Source organism: Paralichthys olivaceus, chromosome 17 (assembly GCF_024713975.1).
Source record: "Paralichthys olivaceus isolate ysfri-2021 chromosome 17, ASM2471397v2, whole genome shotgun sequence".
NCBI lineage: Eukaryota > Metazoa > Chordata > Actinopteri > Pleuronectiformes > Paralichthyidae > Paralichthys > Paralichthys olivaceus.
In genome coordinates this window covers 15,424,821-15,437,656 of record NC_091109.1, presented here as the reverse complement: position 1 = coordinate 15,437,656, position 12,836 = coordinate 15,424,821, and the positions used below count along the sequence as shown (strand labels likewise).

The window sequence follows — 12,836 nt, the reverse complement described above, 5'->3', positions numbered from 1 at the left end:
TTAACACTGGCTTGCCCGGAGAGATCCGGATTCATGATCTAACACCATCGATTAATGACTAAATACATGATTGTAACTTTGTCATCTGTATCATAACCATCCCAATAAAATGTTTTTATCAAATTAATGTGAACTAGTTCATTTTTGGAACTTTGAACTTAGTTCAACATTTTAAAAGATGATTTATTACCATCACAGAGTTACTTACCGCAAGTTACCGCAAGATCCCTGTGTTGTTTTACTTTGTAAAGTTTGTTTATGCTTAATGTTTGTGCGCACAGAGAGACATTAAATGTATTGTGATGCAACGTGCCTGGGATCGCACTGATCACACTCTCCATAACCTTTAATAAACTGTCATTTTTCCTACAGGTTGTGGGGGCCCAGTCACTGCTCCATCAGGGGAAATCCATTCTCCGTTGTATCCCAGCAGTTATCCAAATAATGTGGACTGTTCCTGGGTCATAAGTGTAGAATCCCACCATCGTATTCTCTTCAATTTCTCCGACCTGGACATTGAACATCATAGCAGCTGCTCCTGGGACTATGTGGATGTGAGTGATTGATTTAGGAACAGCTGATCCATCAAGAGAGTAGGGTAACCCAATTTGTTGTTTATCTATTTGAGCCTGCAGATCCCATTTGAATGGGTGAATAAGAACCAAAGTACAAAGTGATCTGTCCATCATAGTTGAAAAGCACAATATATAGTCCAGGGTGCACCCACCCAAGTATTTGTAAAATAATTTTTTTTGTTCTTTGTGCTTCATGACATTTACTTTGAAGAAAAAGATAGTATGTGTGTCAAGTATGAAACGTCTCAGTCTTGGACAGAAAAAATGGGGGATGACTACCAGGTGAGCTGTATGCTGCCCTAGTTTCAGGATTTCTGTTTCAATTTTGAAATCAGCTGAGTCAATGTAGATTTTGAAGACACTAAGCAAGGGAAGGATAGAGTAGAACTGAGCCAATAAAACTGACAGATCAGCACATAAAGAATAGTTTAGGAGGGCCGTAATTGACTCTGGTGAATACAGGGGAGGGCTAAACAAGTGCTGAAGCACAGATCCTGAAGAGTGGAAATGTGTAGCTGTCCAAATATTTGCAGTGTGGAGTGTAAATGCAGTGACTTTTAAGCCAGTTTTTCCAGAGTCATATGTCTGTCCCTCTGTAGGTCCATGATGGTCCAACCATATATTCTCCTCTCCTTGCCCGTGTGTGTGGCACCAGTCTTCCTCCTTCCATTACCTCCACCCAGAATATCATCACTGTTCGCTTTCGGTCTGACTCCAGTCGCAGCCACCGTGGGTTTAGTGCTCACTTCTCCGAGGGTGAGTCTTCTTTACATTCAGTATCGTTCATTTGAACATGGGTGAAATATCACCCATCATTTCATCTTTTAATTCAGCAGTCCACTATTCAGATTGTAAGAATTTCAAAACATCACAGTTGCTTGCCTACAGTACTGTTAACTTTAGTGTACACAAAGCACACATCTGATCTCAAACACAGCTACTTGATTACAATATATATAAAAGAAATACAAGTTCACCTTATTTGCACTGCACAAATTTACAGAGATCAACTTAAGTTAACAAAACTGAATAACCTACTGTGTATGTATTGTAACTAAGAAAAAATATTTCTACAATGAATTTTAAAGGAGAGAGAAACCAAATCTGAATCTCAATTTGACTTTTGAAAATTCACCAATGGCTGTGCTCTTGATATTTTGTTATTGCATTTACTCAGCATTGTACTGAGAAATTAATCAGTTTACATAACAATATACTCACCAACATAAACTTGATTAATGAAAAACGAGTTATTAGGAAAACAGAAGAGTTTCTGTCTCATTCAGACCTACATTAATTCTCCCTCTGTAAGTCTGTTGCACTATAAAACACAAAAACCCACTGTAGGTGAACTGTTGTCCGGTGGCTGAGGTTTGAAGGAAGCTGACCATATTATTTTGTTTTCAACAGCCTGTGGTTCAACAATAATTACAAACAATGAGGGTGGGGCCATTGCATCACCACAGTACCCAGCACCGTACCCAGCCAATCAGAACTGTAGCTGGATCATCAGAGCACAGGAACCATGTGAGCTGCTTTTATCAAGCTCAACAAAAAAAACCCCTGCTGTTGTATAAATGATGTATAAAAAAGTTGTTGTGTTTTCTTTCTGTGGCCAGTCAACCATGTGACCCTGTCATTCACTGACTTTGAGTTAGAAATGATCTACTCCAACTGCTCCCATGATGCTGTGGAGATCCTGGATGGAGACAACTACCAGGCGCCATCTATCGGTAGTTTTACTTTGTGTGTGTGTATGTGTGTGCAATATGTAGTTGAATACAACAGCTTGTTCATTTACATGAAAATATAAATTTTTGTCAGGGCGCTATTGTGGCCTTGAATTACCTCACCCGGTGACATCCTTCAGTAACTCCATGGTGGTCAATTTCATCTCTGACCACTCCGTCTCCAGAAAAGGTTTCAGAGCCACCTACTCAGCTTCCACGTCCAGTAAGAGATACCGGGATACCCTGCTTAGTTATAGATGATAAAGCTTAGAACTGATGACTGAAAATTAAAAAATCATTCTGTTCTCATGCATATACACTGATATTGACAGGATCTCCAGGACAAAAACACTCTTCTTAATTCTTCTGCTCAGGTTGTGGAGGAGATCTGGTGATGGAGAGTGGTGCATTTAACAGTCCCAACTATCCAGATGCTTATCCGCCTAATGTGGAGTGTGTGTGGACCATCAAAAGCTCACCAGGAAACCGTCTTCAGCTCTCATTTATGTTAGTTTGAGTGTGGAGGTTGATTCTTGACCTCAGGCACATATCTCTGATTAAATATTCTAAACTGAAGGTTACTTTAGTAGGAGCTCAAGCTTTAGACAGAATCCCACAAAGTTATCCACCAAATGGAACATGCTGAGGTGTCATCATGACTGAAATGCTGTACTTTCGGTATTACTAAATTATCACATACCACTGTCAAACTTAATCTGTCAGATGGTGCCCTCCTAGACCTATGTCTGGGTAACTCTGATAGTCACCTCCGACATCTTCTCAATACAGAGGTTTTAGTCTGGTGCTCACAGAGAGCTGATGCTGTCTGTTTATTTAGTTCTGATTCTACACTCAAGACACACCTGCACTTTGAGAGTGGCAAACAGAGTCCTCTTATTTCTAGTTGTTTTTACTTCTGGGCTATATTAGTGCTACCTTGTTCAGTGAGAGATTTTGGAATCTGCAGACAGTATTTTTATGATTTTATGATGCAAGTTTCCTCTGGTGTAGACCCAGGCCTTGAACTTTCCAGGGAGTCCAGACCTGTTCATAGTTCTTTACCATCCTTCCAGGTCGGCGATGGATTCAGTGTCCTTCAGGCAGCAGTCGAAGGCCTTAACAAGGCTCTTCACTGCCTTTTCTGTAAAGTGATAAAGTAAAATGATATAAAATGGAAATATACTCTTCACAATTTTCCTTAAACAAAGGTGACATCCTCATAATACTCTTTTTGTTAGCCAGTTAAACACTAAAATAATGGATATTCAGTTTAAAAATATCTCAAACGGATAAAGCAGGAAATCGCCAATATTGATTGGCGAAATTTCTGCTGATTGAGTATTTTGTGCTTGGTTTTGCACAATTAGTTTTTTTCAGAAACCATCAGTTATACTGTCTAAATGATTTCTGGGTCAGGTAGGAGTAAAGGTTAGAGAAATGTTTTTTTGTCATCAGGGTTATGACACTGGGAAGTATGTGTATAATATGTAGATCTTGTGTGATGCATTCGCCTAGTTGATAATACTGGTCACTATTCATTCAGCAAAGATACAGTATATTGTTTTGACATAAACAGTTTGCTGGACAGTATCAGCCAGATTAATGTTCAGCATCTTCCAATGTCACTTTAAAAATCCAGAATTCCAAATTCCAAGTTTCTGACCAATAGCTGTGTTGAGTTTAAAAATCCAGCTTTGGTCAGATACTTATTATATACCTTATTTTTTGATGGCATATTCTTAATGTTATATAAAAGTTAATTTTAATGTTTTGATTGCTGATTGATTCATAAACCTCAGCAGAGACAGTAAGAACAAACTGAGTTGCATAGTAATTGTTGGCAGAGGATGATGAGATGACTGCTGCACAGTCATCAGTTAAATGTCTTTACATTACTTTTTTATAGGACTTTGCCAGTAATAAATCTGATCTGACTGATGTTTTGTTTTTAAAAGATACTTCACCACTGGATACCAGTAACAATCTTTCTTTGTGTTCAGTATCTTTCACCTGCAGGGAGACTCTGAATGTGATAATGACTACCTAGAAATAAGAGAGGGCAACTCCACTGGGCCTTTGGTTGGTCGCTTCTGCGGGAACTCGCTCCCCTCCAACTACACCTCTGTGATTGGTCACATCCTGTGGGTTAAGTTTGTCTCAGATGCGTCAATTAGTGGAGCAGGATTTAGAGCCACCTTCTCACACTGTGAGTGTCAATGTTAACACCATGAATGGCAAAATTGTATTTATCAAGACTAAAAAAATGCTTTATAAATACAGACTATTTACCATTGAAATGTTCCATTCCATCTTCTTAATTCACCCTCTATTCTTTTCTCATTGTTATTACTCGTCTTACTGATGTAACTGTATCAGCAAGATTTGTTGTAAGATGTCTGTTTATTCAGTAATTAAGTCTGATCACTAAATAGATAACTTGGTAGTTAATAATAAATTAGAGAGGGAATAAGAAATTTAACTCTTGACTTCCTCACTGTTTCTTAGTGTATGGTAATGAAGTGATGGGAGAGTTTGGCCAGATAGCATCCCCACTGTATCCCAGAACATACCCAAATAATGCAGACTACCACTGGACCATAACTGTAGAGGGAGACAGCTACATCCAAATCCGCTTCTTGGACATGGACATTGAGGACCTGTATGAATGCTACTATGATCACATCAAAGTAAGATTCTGCATGATATCGCATTGTAACCTTGATTTAACGTATTGAATTTACAATGTTATTTGTGCCACTGTGTCTCAGGGATAGTAATTGTATCATGTCTCATTGTGCATTGCAGGTGTTGTCTCACTTAATGTTATCTAAATTTTATAGCAACTGTTTGCAACAGGACAGACTTTTCTATTGAGCACCAGTGACGTTGTGGTAGATTCTGAACATTTTGAGTAAACAAGCTGAAACATTTAATGAAATGTACATGGAAATCTAGAAAAGTGGTCAGCCTTCACTATACTGTATATTAATATACACTACATATACTTTATGGCAGTGTCACTTATACTAATATATATATCATATTCTTCATCTGTTAATTGTAGGACATTGTGCAACAGGATCACTTAAACTGTGTCCTGTAAACATTTTTTTCATCAGTGTACATTAGTTTACATAATATATCAGAGAGAGAACAGAGCCGTGATGAAAGCCAAATGTTGATGACAGCTCAAAGAGCTGTACATAGATTTGATACTTTATCCATTCAACCATTAATCCTCGGTTGTTCCCAGATCTTTGATGGCTCCAGTGTTCATTACTATCCCATCGGGACATTCTGTGGTCTGGATCTGCCCCCTGCCCTAAGGAGTTCTGGCAGCACTGTCACCCTGCAGTTCAAATCAGATTCAGTGATTGGCGGACGAGGCTTTCTTGTTGAATGGAGTGCAGTCCAGGACTCTGGACCACCACCCACTATCTTACCAGGTAAAACACAACAACATGACAATTAATGATTTTTAACCTTGTAATGTCAACAACACAACACTTGTAGCCTAACACAGGTTTCAAAATCACTTTTCCCATGGAAATACAGAAATACGGCCACATTGAAAAGCAACGTATATACTACACATGTGGCCTCAACTTTCACCTCTAGTGACATGAAATTTCTTACAAAATGAACATGCATGGGTAAGCACAGTATTAGAATAGCAGCAGCCAGGTTGCTCCAAAATGCATCCAGAAACAGTTGGATTTAAGTCATCTGCATTATGGAAGCACACAGCCTGCTCATAAAAGAGTAACAAAGACTCGGAGTCTCAAAATACACTTCAGGTCATGTTTACTTGCAAACACAAGTTATTATGAAGTAACTATTTAAGATGCAAAAACACTTTCTGTGTGTGCATGTCATTTTTCTGCTTGTGTTAGTCTGCATTCAAAAAGTATTGCTACAACTAAACTAATTAGTTTTGAGCGTCATATTGCACCCTTTAGAATTCATGCAAATTTCTGTGATTGTCTGCATCTGTGTGGACAGCCTTCAAAAGTATACTGATTTGCCTTGTTTACCATAAACATTCCTGTTATCACACTTAATATGAGGCCCCAATAAGAATAACCAACTGTCTGCTTTATAATACCATGTTAAAATATCTGATTTGGTAGAAATAAAAGTGCATTTAAGGAATATAGAGTTCTTGCTGTGAATGCTTTAGAGTTAAAGTTATCATCCATATGCATATCATCCAGCCTACCCAGACATTTGTGTTCATTCACATCCGCATCATTTGAAGTAGTTGATTGAGTAGTTGTGTAACATAAGTTTGTTTTTAATTTTCTCAAAACATTATGTTAAAACCAAAAGAAAGCAGTCAATCAGCAAAAATAGTCTGGGAGAATGCATATTTTCTTATGGGAAACCTGTAATTGTATCCATTGGTTCTTAGTTTTTATTAATTTAAAGTGTGTTACGCCCTCTAAAATCTATGTGATTTAAGAAAACACCCCGCAGCCTCAGGGCTTCTATAAGACCTGACAGCTGCTGAAATTAACATCTCATACTGACTGAGCCTTGGTCAGTGGGTCAGCAGGAACATCGTCAAGTTCTAAATACTTGAATATTTTTTGTATCCATCACATTGCTTAGTCTGAAACGCTACTTTAAAAGCTTTTTTTGCAGACAAACAAGCAAACTACATTTCAAATAATGCATTCTTTCTTTTCTGCAAGTATTTCAGCTAATCCTGATGTATTTCATCAGTTACACATACTGAAAATGATAACATCTTGGATAGAAAGTTAGATTTTTAGCTGATTTTTCTTTATCAGAGTGATTCATTTATAAGGGAATTATTTTCCAAAAGTTAAAGAGAGGAACACGTTTAAGATAATATAACATAACGGATAATGGATGTATAATTTGTTATGTATAAATGTGTGGACAGCAGCATATACCAGTGAATTTGTTTGTTAACTCCTACTATTTATTTGACTATGCAATAGTATTTGAAGTTTACTCTGCTAATTGAGTGAAGTAAAGTGTTGATGTTTGAAAGAAGCTAACACTTATTAAGTGAAAATTACAATAAATGTAGTTATTGTAAAAACATGTATCTTTTCAGTCCAAACTCAAGGTTTAATAAGTCATTGTTGCATGTGTTCCCTCTTAGTAAACCATTTGTGTGTGTGTTTCTGTTTGTCAGGTTCATGTGGTGGAATGCTAATGGCAGGGGAGAATCCTGGCTTCTTCTATTCTCCTGGCTGGCCTGAAGAATACCCACTTAACCAGGAGTGTACCTGGTTGATTCGCTCTCCAGACTCGATTGTAGAGTTTAACATCTTATCTTTGGATATGGAGGACTACCCCACTTGCTTCTTTGACAGCCTTGTTATTAGAGATGGTAATTTATGAAAGCCTTTTCTGTAGACATGATCCTTAGCAAATCCCGAATGGAGTTGCTGAAATAGATTTATTGACAGCACCATGCTACTCTGGTCTGATTTGTGCATGCTTTTGTTCCCAGGTGCAACCAGCATGTCCCCCGTGCTGGCTAGTGTGTGTGGTCGGGACCCGCCAGGTCCTCTCCACTCCACAGGAGATTCCATGTTCATTCACTTTTCCTCAGACAGCAGCGTCAGTGGCCGAGGCTTTAATGCCTCCTACTCCAGAGGTCAAGCACCAGAAGCAAATTAATAAACATACACAAGATTCTATTAGTATTGTACAACAAAAACATATGCCAGATATGCCAGTAGCCACCACCAGTTAAAAGTAGGGAGTGCTCTCTGCAGTGTAAAGCAGTGACTTTGACACAGTCCATGCTAATATGTGGCTCATCAATTTCCCTGTAAGGATTAAATGTGTGAGACATGTGTGGTCGAGGTTGAAGAGTGCAAATGAACAGAAAATGTAGGTGGATGCACAGAGGAAAAGAGCGAAAGTAATGCAGCTTTTTATAACAGCCTAGGTCTTTGATTAGCTCAGGAACCTTTCACACACAAAATGTCACTTAATCTTACCACTGAGAAGAATAGTCCCATTTTTCTTAATTGTCCAGTTAGAATGGTGTAGCAAAAAGCAGTGCACTTGCCATGGACATGCAGTAAAAACATAATTACATTGTAGTCAATAGGGAGTGATGGCAAACACAACTTGACACTCAATACTGGACTGTAACATTTCTTTTACCACACATTTCCTGTCACAATCTACTACTGTCACAGCTGTAATAATTACCTTATTAATAATAATTATGTTTATACTTTTCTGTCTTCAGGTTGTGGTGGTCTTTTGCATGTAGACAGGGGTGTGGTGAGCAGTCCGCACCACCCCCAGAACTACATGCCTGGTCTGGACTGTACCTGGCATGTGATGGTGACACCTGGCTTCAGGGTTTCTGTCACCTTCCAGAGCCCCTTCCAGATTCAAGGCTATGGAACTGGGTGCAGCTCAGGAGACTACCTTGAGGTAAACAACATATTAAGAGCAAAGATGTATAAAATATGTATGTTACAAGAAGTCCACATGCTGATCCCATGAACGTTTAACCCTAAGGGTTAGTCCACTTCCTAAAACTGCTATAAAACTATATATATTAATATTATTTTTCCATTTCAATAAATTAGTTTTATCAAACAACATTAGTCCCAATCATAGATAACAAATATGTATTAATTTTCAGTATTTTAAAATTTGTTTACACAATACCACATTTTGTATAAAAAATTATACAAATAAATTGATCATTCCCATTTACTATTTGTACCCAAGATATTTTGGCTATATTTCTGGATAGTGGGAGGAAGTGATGATGTGTTGTCCAGTTTTATACCTTGTCATATACATATGCTCTTGATAAATTGTTGATTTTGAAAATAGATTAGCCAAAACCAGACCAACGGACTGGTCTCATGAACAAATTGTTCTTTCTACTTATCAAACAACTCTGCCCATGTATTTGGTGTACATGCAACTTTCTTTTCTGTTAAGCTTTTTAATTTGTCTGAGGTCTTTGATCCACTGTTCATGATCAGCTATTCAATTGTTTATTTATGGTTATTATTCACTTGCTGCTGTCTCCACAGCTAAGGAATGGTCCAGATGGCACTTCTCCATTACTGGGTCAACGTCTCTGTGGTACAAGTCCCCCATCCCTTCTCCAGACAACTGACAACCAACTCTCCATTCACTTTGTGTCAGATGGCAATAATGAGGCCAGTGGCTTTGAGCTGATCTTTGAGGCCCACAGTCAGGGTACGGCCACCTCACTTCAATCATTGTTCTATAAAATACTGTTTTCACTTTGTGTTCATACTACTCCGAAGTTTTCAAGCCCCTAAAATTGCTAGCCCCATTTTTGTTTGAAAACTCAGTATTTGTTAGTAGAAAGTGAGACTATTGGCAATGATAATGCAGATGACTACATTCTCCACATGATTTTGGTCTAACCAAAGTTACATAGTGCAAGAAGATATGTGTGGGGTAAGGAGTGTATTTGAAAGTAGCATAATTTTCCCTATTATAAATCATGCTACCATCCAAATAATTTTAAAAGCAGAAAGTGGCATAGTGTTGCATAAACAATTTTTTTCCGGTACCACTTCAGGAATTATTTGATTCATTAATTTTACTGGCGTGTTGAATTTATGTTTAAGGAAACATACAAACCTGCTCTATCTCCCTTTTTGCAGCATGTGGAGGCTTCGTTGAGCTGAATGACAATGACCCTCCAGGGTACATAAGTTCACCCAACTATCCTCAAAACTACCCCCAAAACATTGACTGTATCTGGGTCATCACTGTTCCCAATGGAGAAGCTGTCCAAATCGACTTTGAGGATGAATTCTACATTGAGACCACGACCCAGTAAAGCTGCTACCTTTTCTACTTTTGCAATTTGAAAAATTATGCCTGCTTAGATTAACTGTTTTTTGGCAGAGGGTTTCATCTCATGATTTTCTTGTGGGGGCAACAAACAGATGAATGAGGTGTGATCATCTATGTCACCTGGGGAGTTGCACCACAGGATCTACTGTCTTAAGGACCTTCTCTGGAAACAGATAAAATGCACAGACTGGTACTGATAAGAGGCAGAGATGTGTTTTCTCAGTTATAACAAAGAATAGCAGGGGCTGGAACTGCTGGGGAGAAATAATAGATGGGTTAATAGACAAAACAATTTAACCAGGTAGGAGAACAAAAATATAATTTTATTACAATAATGTAAAATATCATTCACCAAACTCCTTAAATTACAATTAGAAGCAAACCAACAGAGGAGTGCTCAGGGGTGCTACCAGTTCTTCACCTTGGTTGCAGCACAGCAAACCTCAGCAACAACATGCATCAAGTGTGGGGACCTTAAGGAGTTGGGGCTGGATTTTAACACGACTACACACTAATTTAACCCACACTGGGTTGACTTCCCCAACACAATTTATTGACAGACTATTAAACCGCAAAACCACTTATATCTTTGATATAAGCTCAACCTATATACTTATAATATACTTATAAAACTGCAGTTAAAATATATGACTACCTGGCATCTATGGTTAGTGGGGTAATATTCCATAATCAGCAAACAAGACATGTTTTTCAAGTGTTCCTTCATGTGTTTCTCAGATGTATGTACGACTACTTGGAGGTGCGTGATGGCTCAACCACCAATGCTGACTTAATTTCCCGACTGTGTGGCAATACCCGACCATCTACCAAGCATTCAACAGGTTCCTCCATGCTACTTAGGTTTCGAACTGACACCAGCGTCACACATAAAGGCTTCAAGGCAAAGTACTCCATAGGTAAGGGCATCACTGTTATTTCACACTGTTCTCATTTTGACTCAATAATTGACCTAACAAGCAAGACATATTCTCTGCAAGTATACACAGACACAGATGTCTGTAAATTCATCACTAAATTCTTCAGGGGTCTTCAGGTAAGATTTGATGATTTCTTTACTCCAAAATGGGCCCTTTACACTTAAATACATTGTATTCATATTGGGAGCAAGACCTCTCTATGAAGGCTGCCATGTTTTTGCCAGAAGTTCAAACTGGTCAAACTAAACACCTTTTGAGTTTTTAATCAACTACAACAGGTTTTCTTTAATGTTTAGAAGGGGAGGGTGAGGTGAGGGGTATTCAGCTGCAGTTACAGATTGTGTCTTGATCTTGCTTATGATGGCTACATCAAGTCTTTCATCTTGCAATGATGGTACACATTATTTTGCACTGTCAACATGAGATTGAATGGAAACATGAGCAACCCTCATTTAATACTCTTATCTGCAATTAGCAGGTTCACCAACAGTAACCTAAAGCAGATAATGTATTGTGCATTTACAGCACTGTCAACTTTACATACTTACCATTTGGGTATCTCTAATCCCCCACAGCAACATGCGGGGGTACCTACATAGGTCAGAGGGGTATGGTCTACAGCCCTGGCTTCCAAGGGTCCAATTATCCTGACAGCTCCAACTGTGAGTGGTATATGGAGGGACCCACAGGGCACTACCTCACCCTTAGCTATGGGAACTTCAGCTTGCAGACCAGTCAAGGATGCTCTGCTGACTATGTCGAGATCAGAGAGTACAATGCCTCAGGTGAGAAATAAAGGATTGGTTCATTTACTCACTTTATCTCATCTAATATTTGTGTATTTTTGAATACCAGACTGTACTTGATAATTCTATAATGGTGTACTAGAGGGTAGAATTCTATATGACATAAAAAATGTAATATTAATACAGCTTGGGTTTTACATTTACTTCACAAATATCTCAAAATGCATCTGCAAAAATTGAATATGTTTGATCAAAAATAAAGTGCTTATTTAGAATCTGTATGATTCCTTGAATGTACACATAAAATGGACTGCATTTATATCGCACTACTCTTACTGAGCGCTTTACCAGTGACTTTTTCTACAGATACAGTGCATACAGTAATAGAACTGCTGGTCGTGGTTAATTTGAAAATGCATACCACACATAGCCTGGCATAGCTTGTGACACCTGAGATGCAAATCAAGACCCACTATTACATACATTCGCTGTGCTGTTCTATGTATGTAGGGCGCCTATTGGGCAGACACTGTGGCAGTGACCTTCCAGCCTCTGTGGACACATCTGACAGTTTTGCCTACGTCAGGTTTGTCAGTGACACCAGTGGGAACGCAGCTGGCTTTAGTCTGTTATTTGAAGCCAGCGTTGAAGGTATGATTTTTTTTTCAAAGATTAGTAAAGACGTACTTGTTGCATGATCACAAACTGCTACATTACATTTCATTTACATTTCTGTACAAAGAGTTTGCATGCAAGTATTTGTCACCATTTCATTTTGGCAAGCAGGACCCAAATGCAGGCATACACACAGGGACTAGAGAAATAAGGTCTTTCATTTAATTCACAGATTTGATTGTCATGGCAGTGGAATCCAGAAACTCATAATATAGAAACAGATAAACAGATATAGATAATAGATATACATTTAAAGCAAAGCAAGACATCTTTGGAGAAACTGAGAAGAATAAACAAAAATAAATAGAACCACACAGACTA

General features: G+C 38.3%; 1 protein-coding gene across 1 annotated transcript in view; it reads left to right on the top strand.

Annotated features, from left to right (window-relative positions):
* cubn (cubilin (intrinsic factor-cobalamin receptor)) overlaps positions 1 to 12,836 on the top strand; it is an 80,799-nt gene that overhangs the window by 39,121 nt on the left and 28,842 nt on the right. Inside the window, exons 31-47 of the mRNA XM_069512874.1 lie at positions 373 to 554; positions 1,175 to 1,331; positions 1,986 to 2,102; positions 2,195 to 2,308; positions 2,400 to 2,528; positions 2,680 to 2,812; positions 4,306 to 4,511; positions 4,811 to 4,992; positions 5,559 to 5,751; positions 7,473 to 7,670; positions 7,794 to 7,940; positions 8,547 to 8,737; positions 9,355 to 9,523; positions 9,961 to 10,135; positions 10,895 to 11,073; positions 11,670 to 11,879; positions 12,351 to 12,491. Coding sequence (XP_069368975.1) covers positions 373 to 554; positions 1,175 to 1,331; positions 1,986 to 2,102; positions 2,195 to 2,308; positions 2,400 to 2,528; positions 2,680 to 2,812; positions 4,306 to 4,511; positions 4,811 to 4,992; positions 5,559 to 5,751; positions 7,473 to 7,670; positions 7,794 to 7,940; positions 8,547 to 8,737; positions 9,355 to 9,523; positions 9,961 to 10,135; positions 10,895 to 11,073; positions 11,670 to 11,879; positions 12,351 to 12,491 — 2,823 coding nt within the window. The remainder of the gene's footprint in view (positions 1 to 372; positions 555 to 1,174; positions 1,332 to 1,985; positions 2,103 to 2,194; positions 2,309 to 2,399; positions 2,529 to 2,679; positions 2,813 to 4,305; positions 4,512 to 4,810; positions 4,993 to 5,558; positions 5,752 to 7,472; positions 7,671 to 7,793; positions 7,941 to 8,546; positions 8,738 to 9,354; positions 9,524 to 9,960; positions 10,136 to 10,894; positions 11,074 to 11,669; positions 11,880 to 12,350; positions 12,492 to 12,836) is intronic.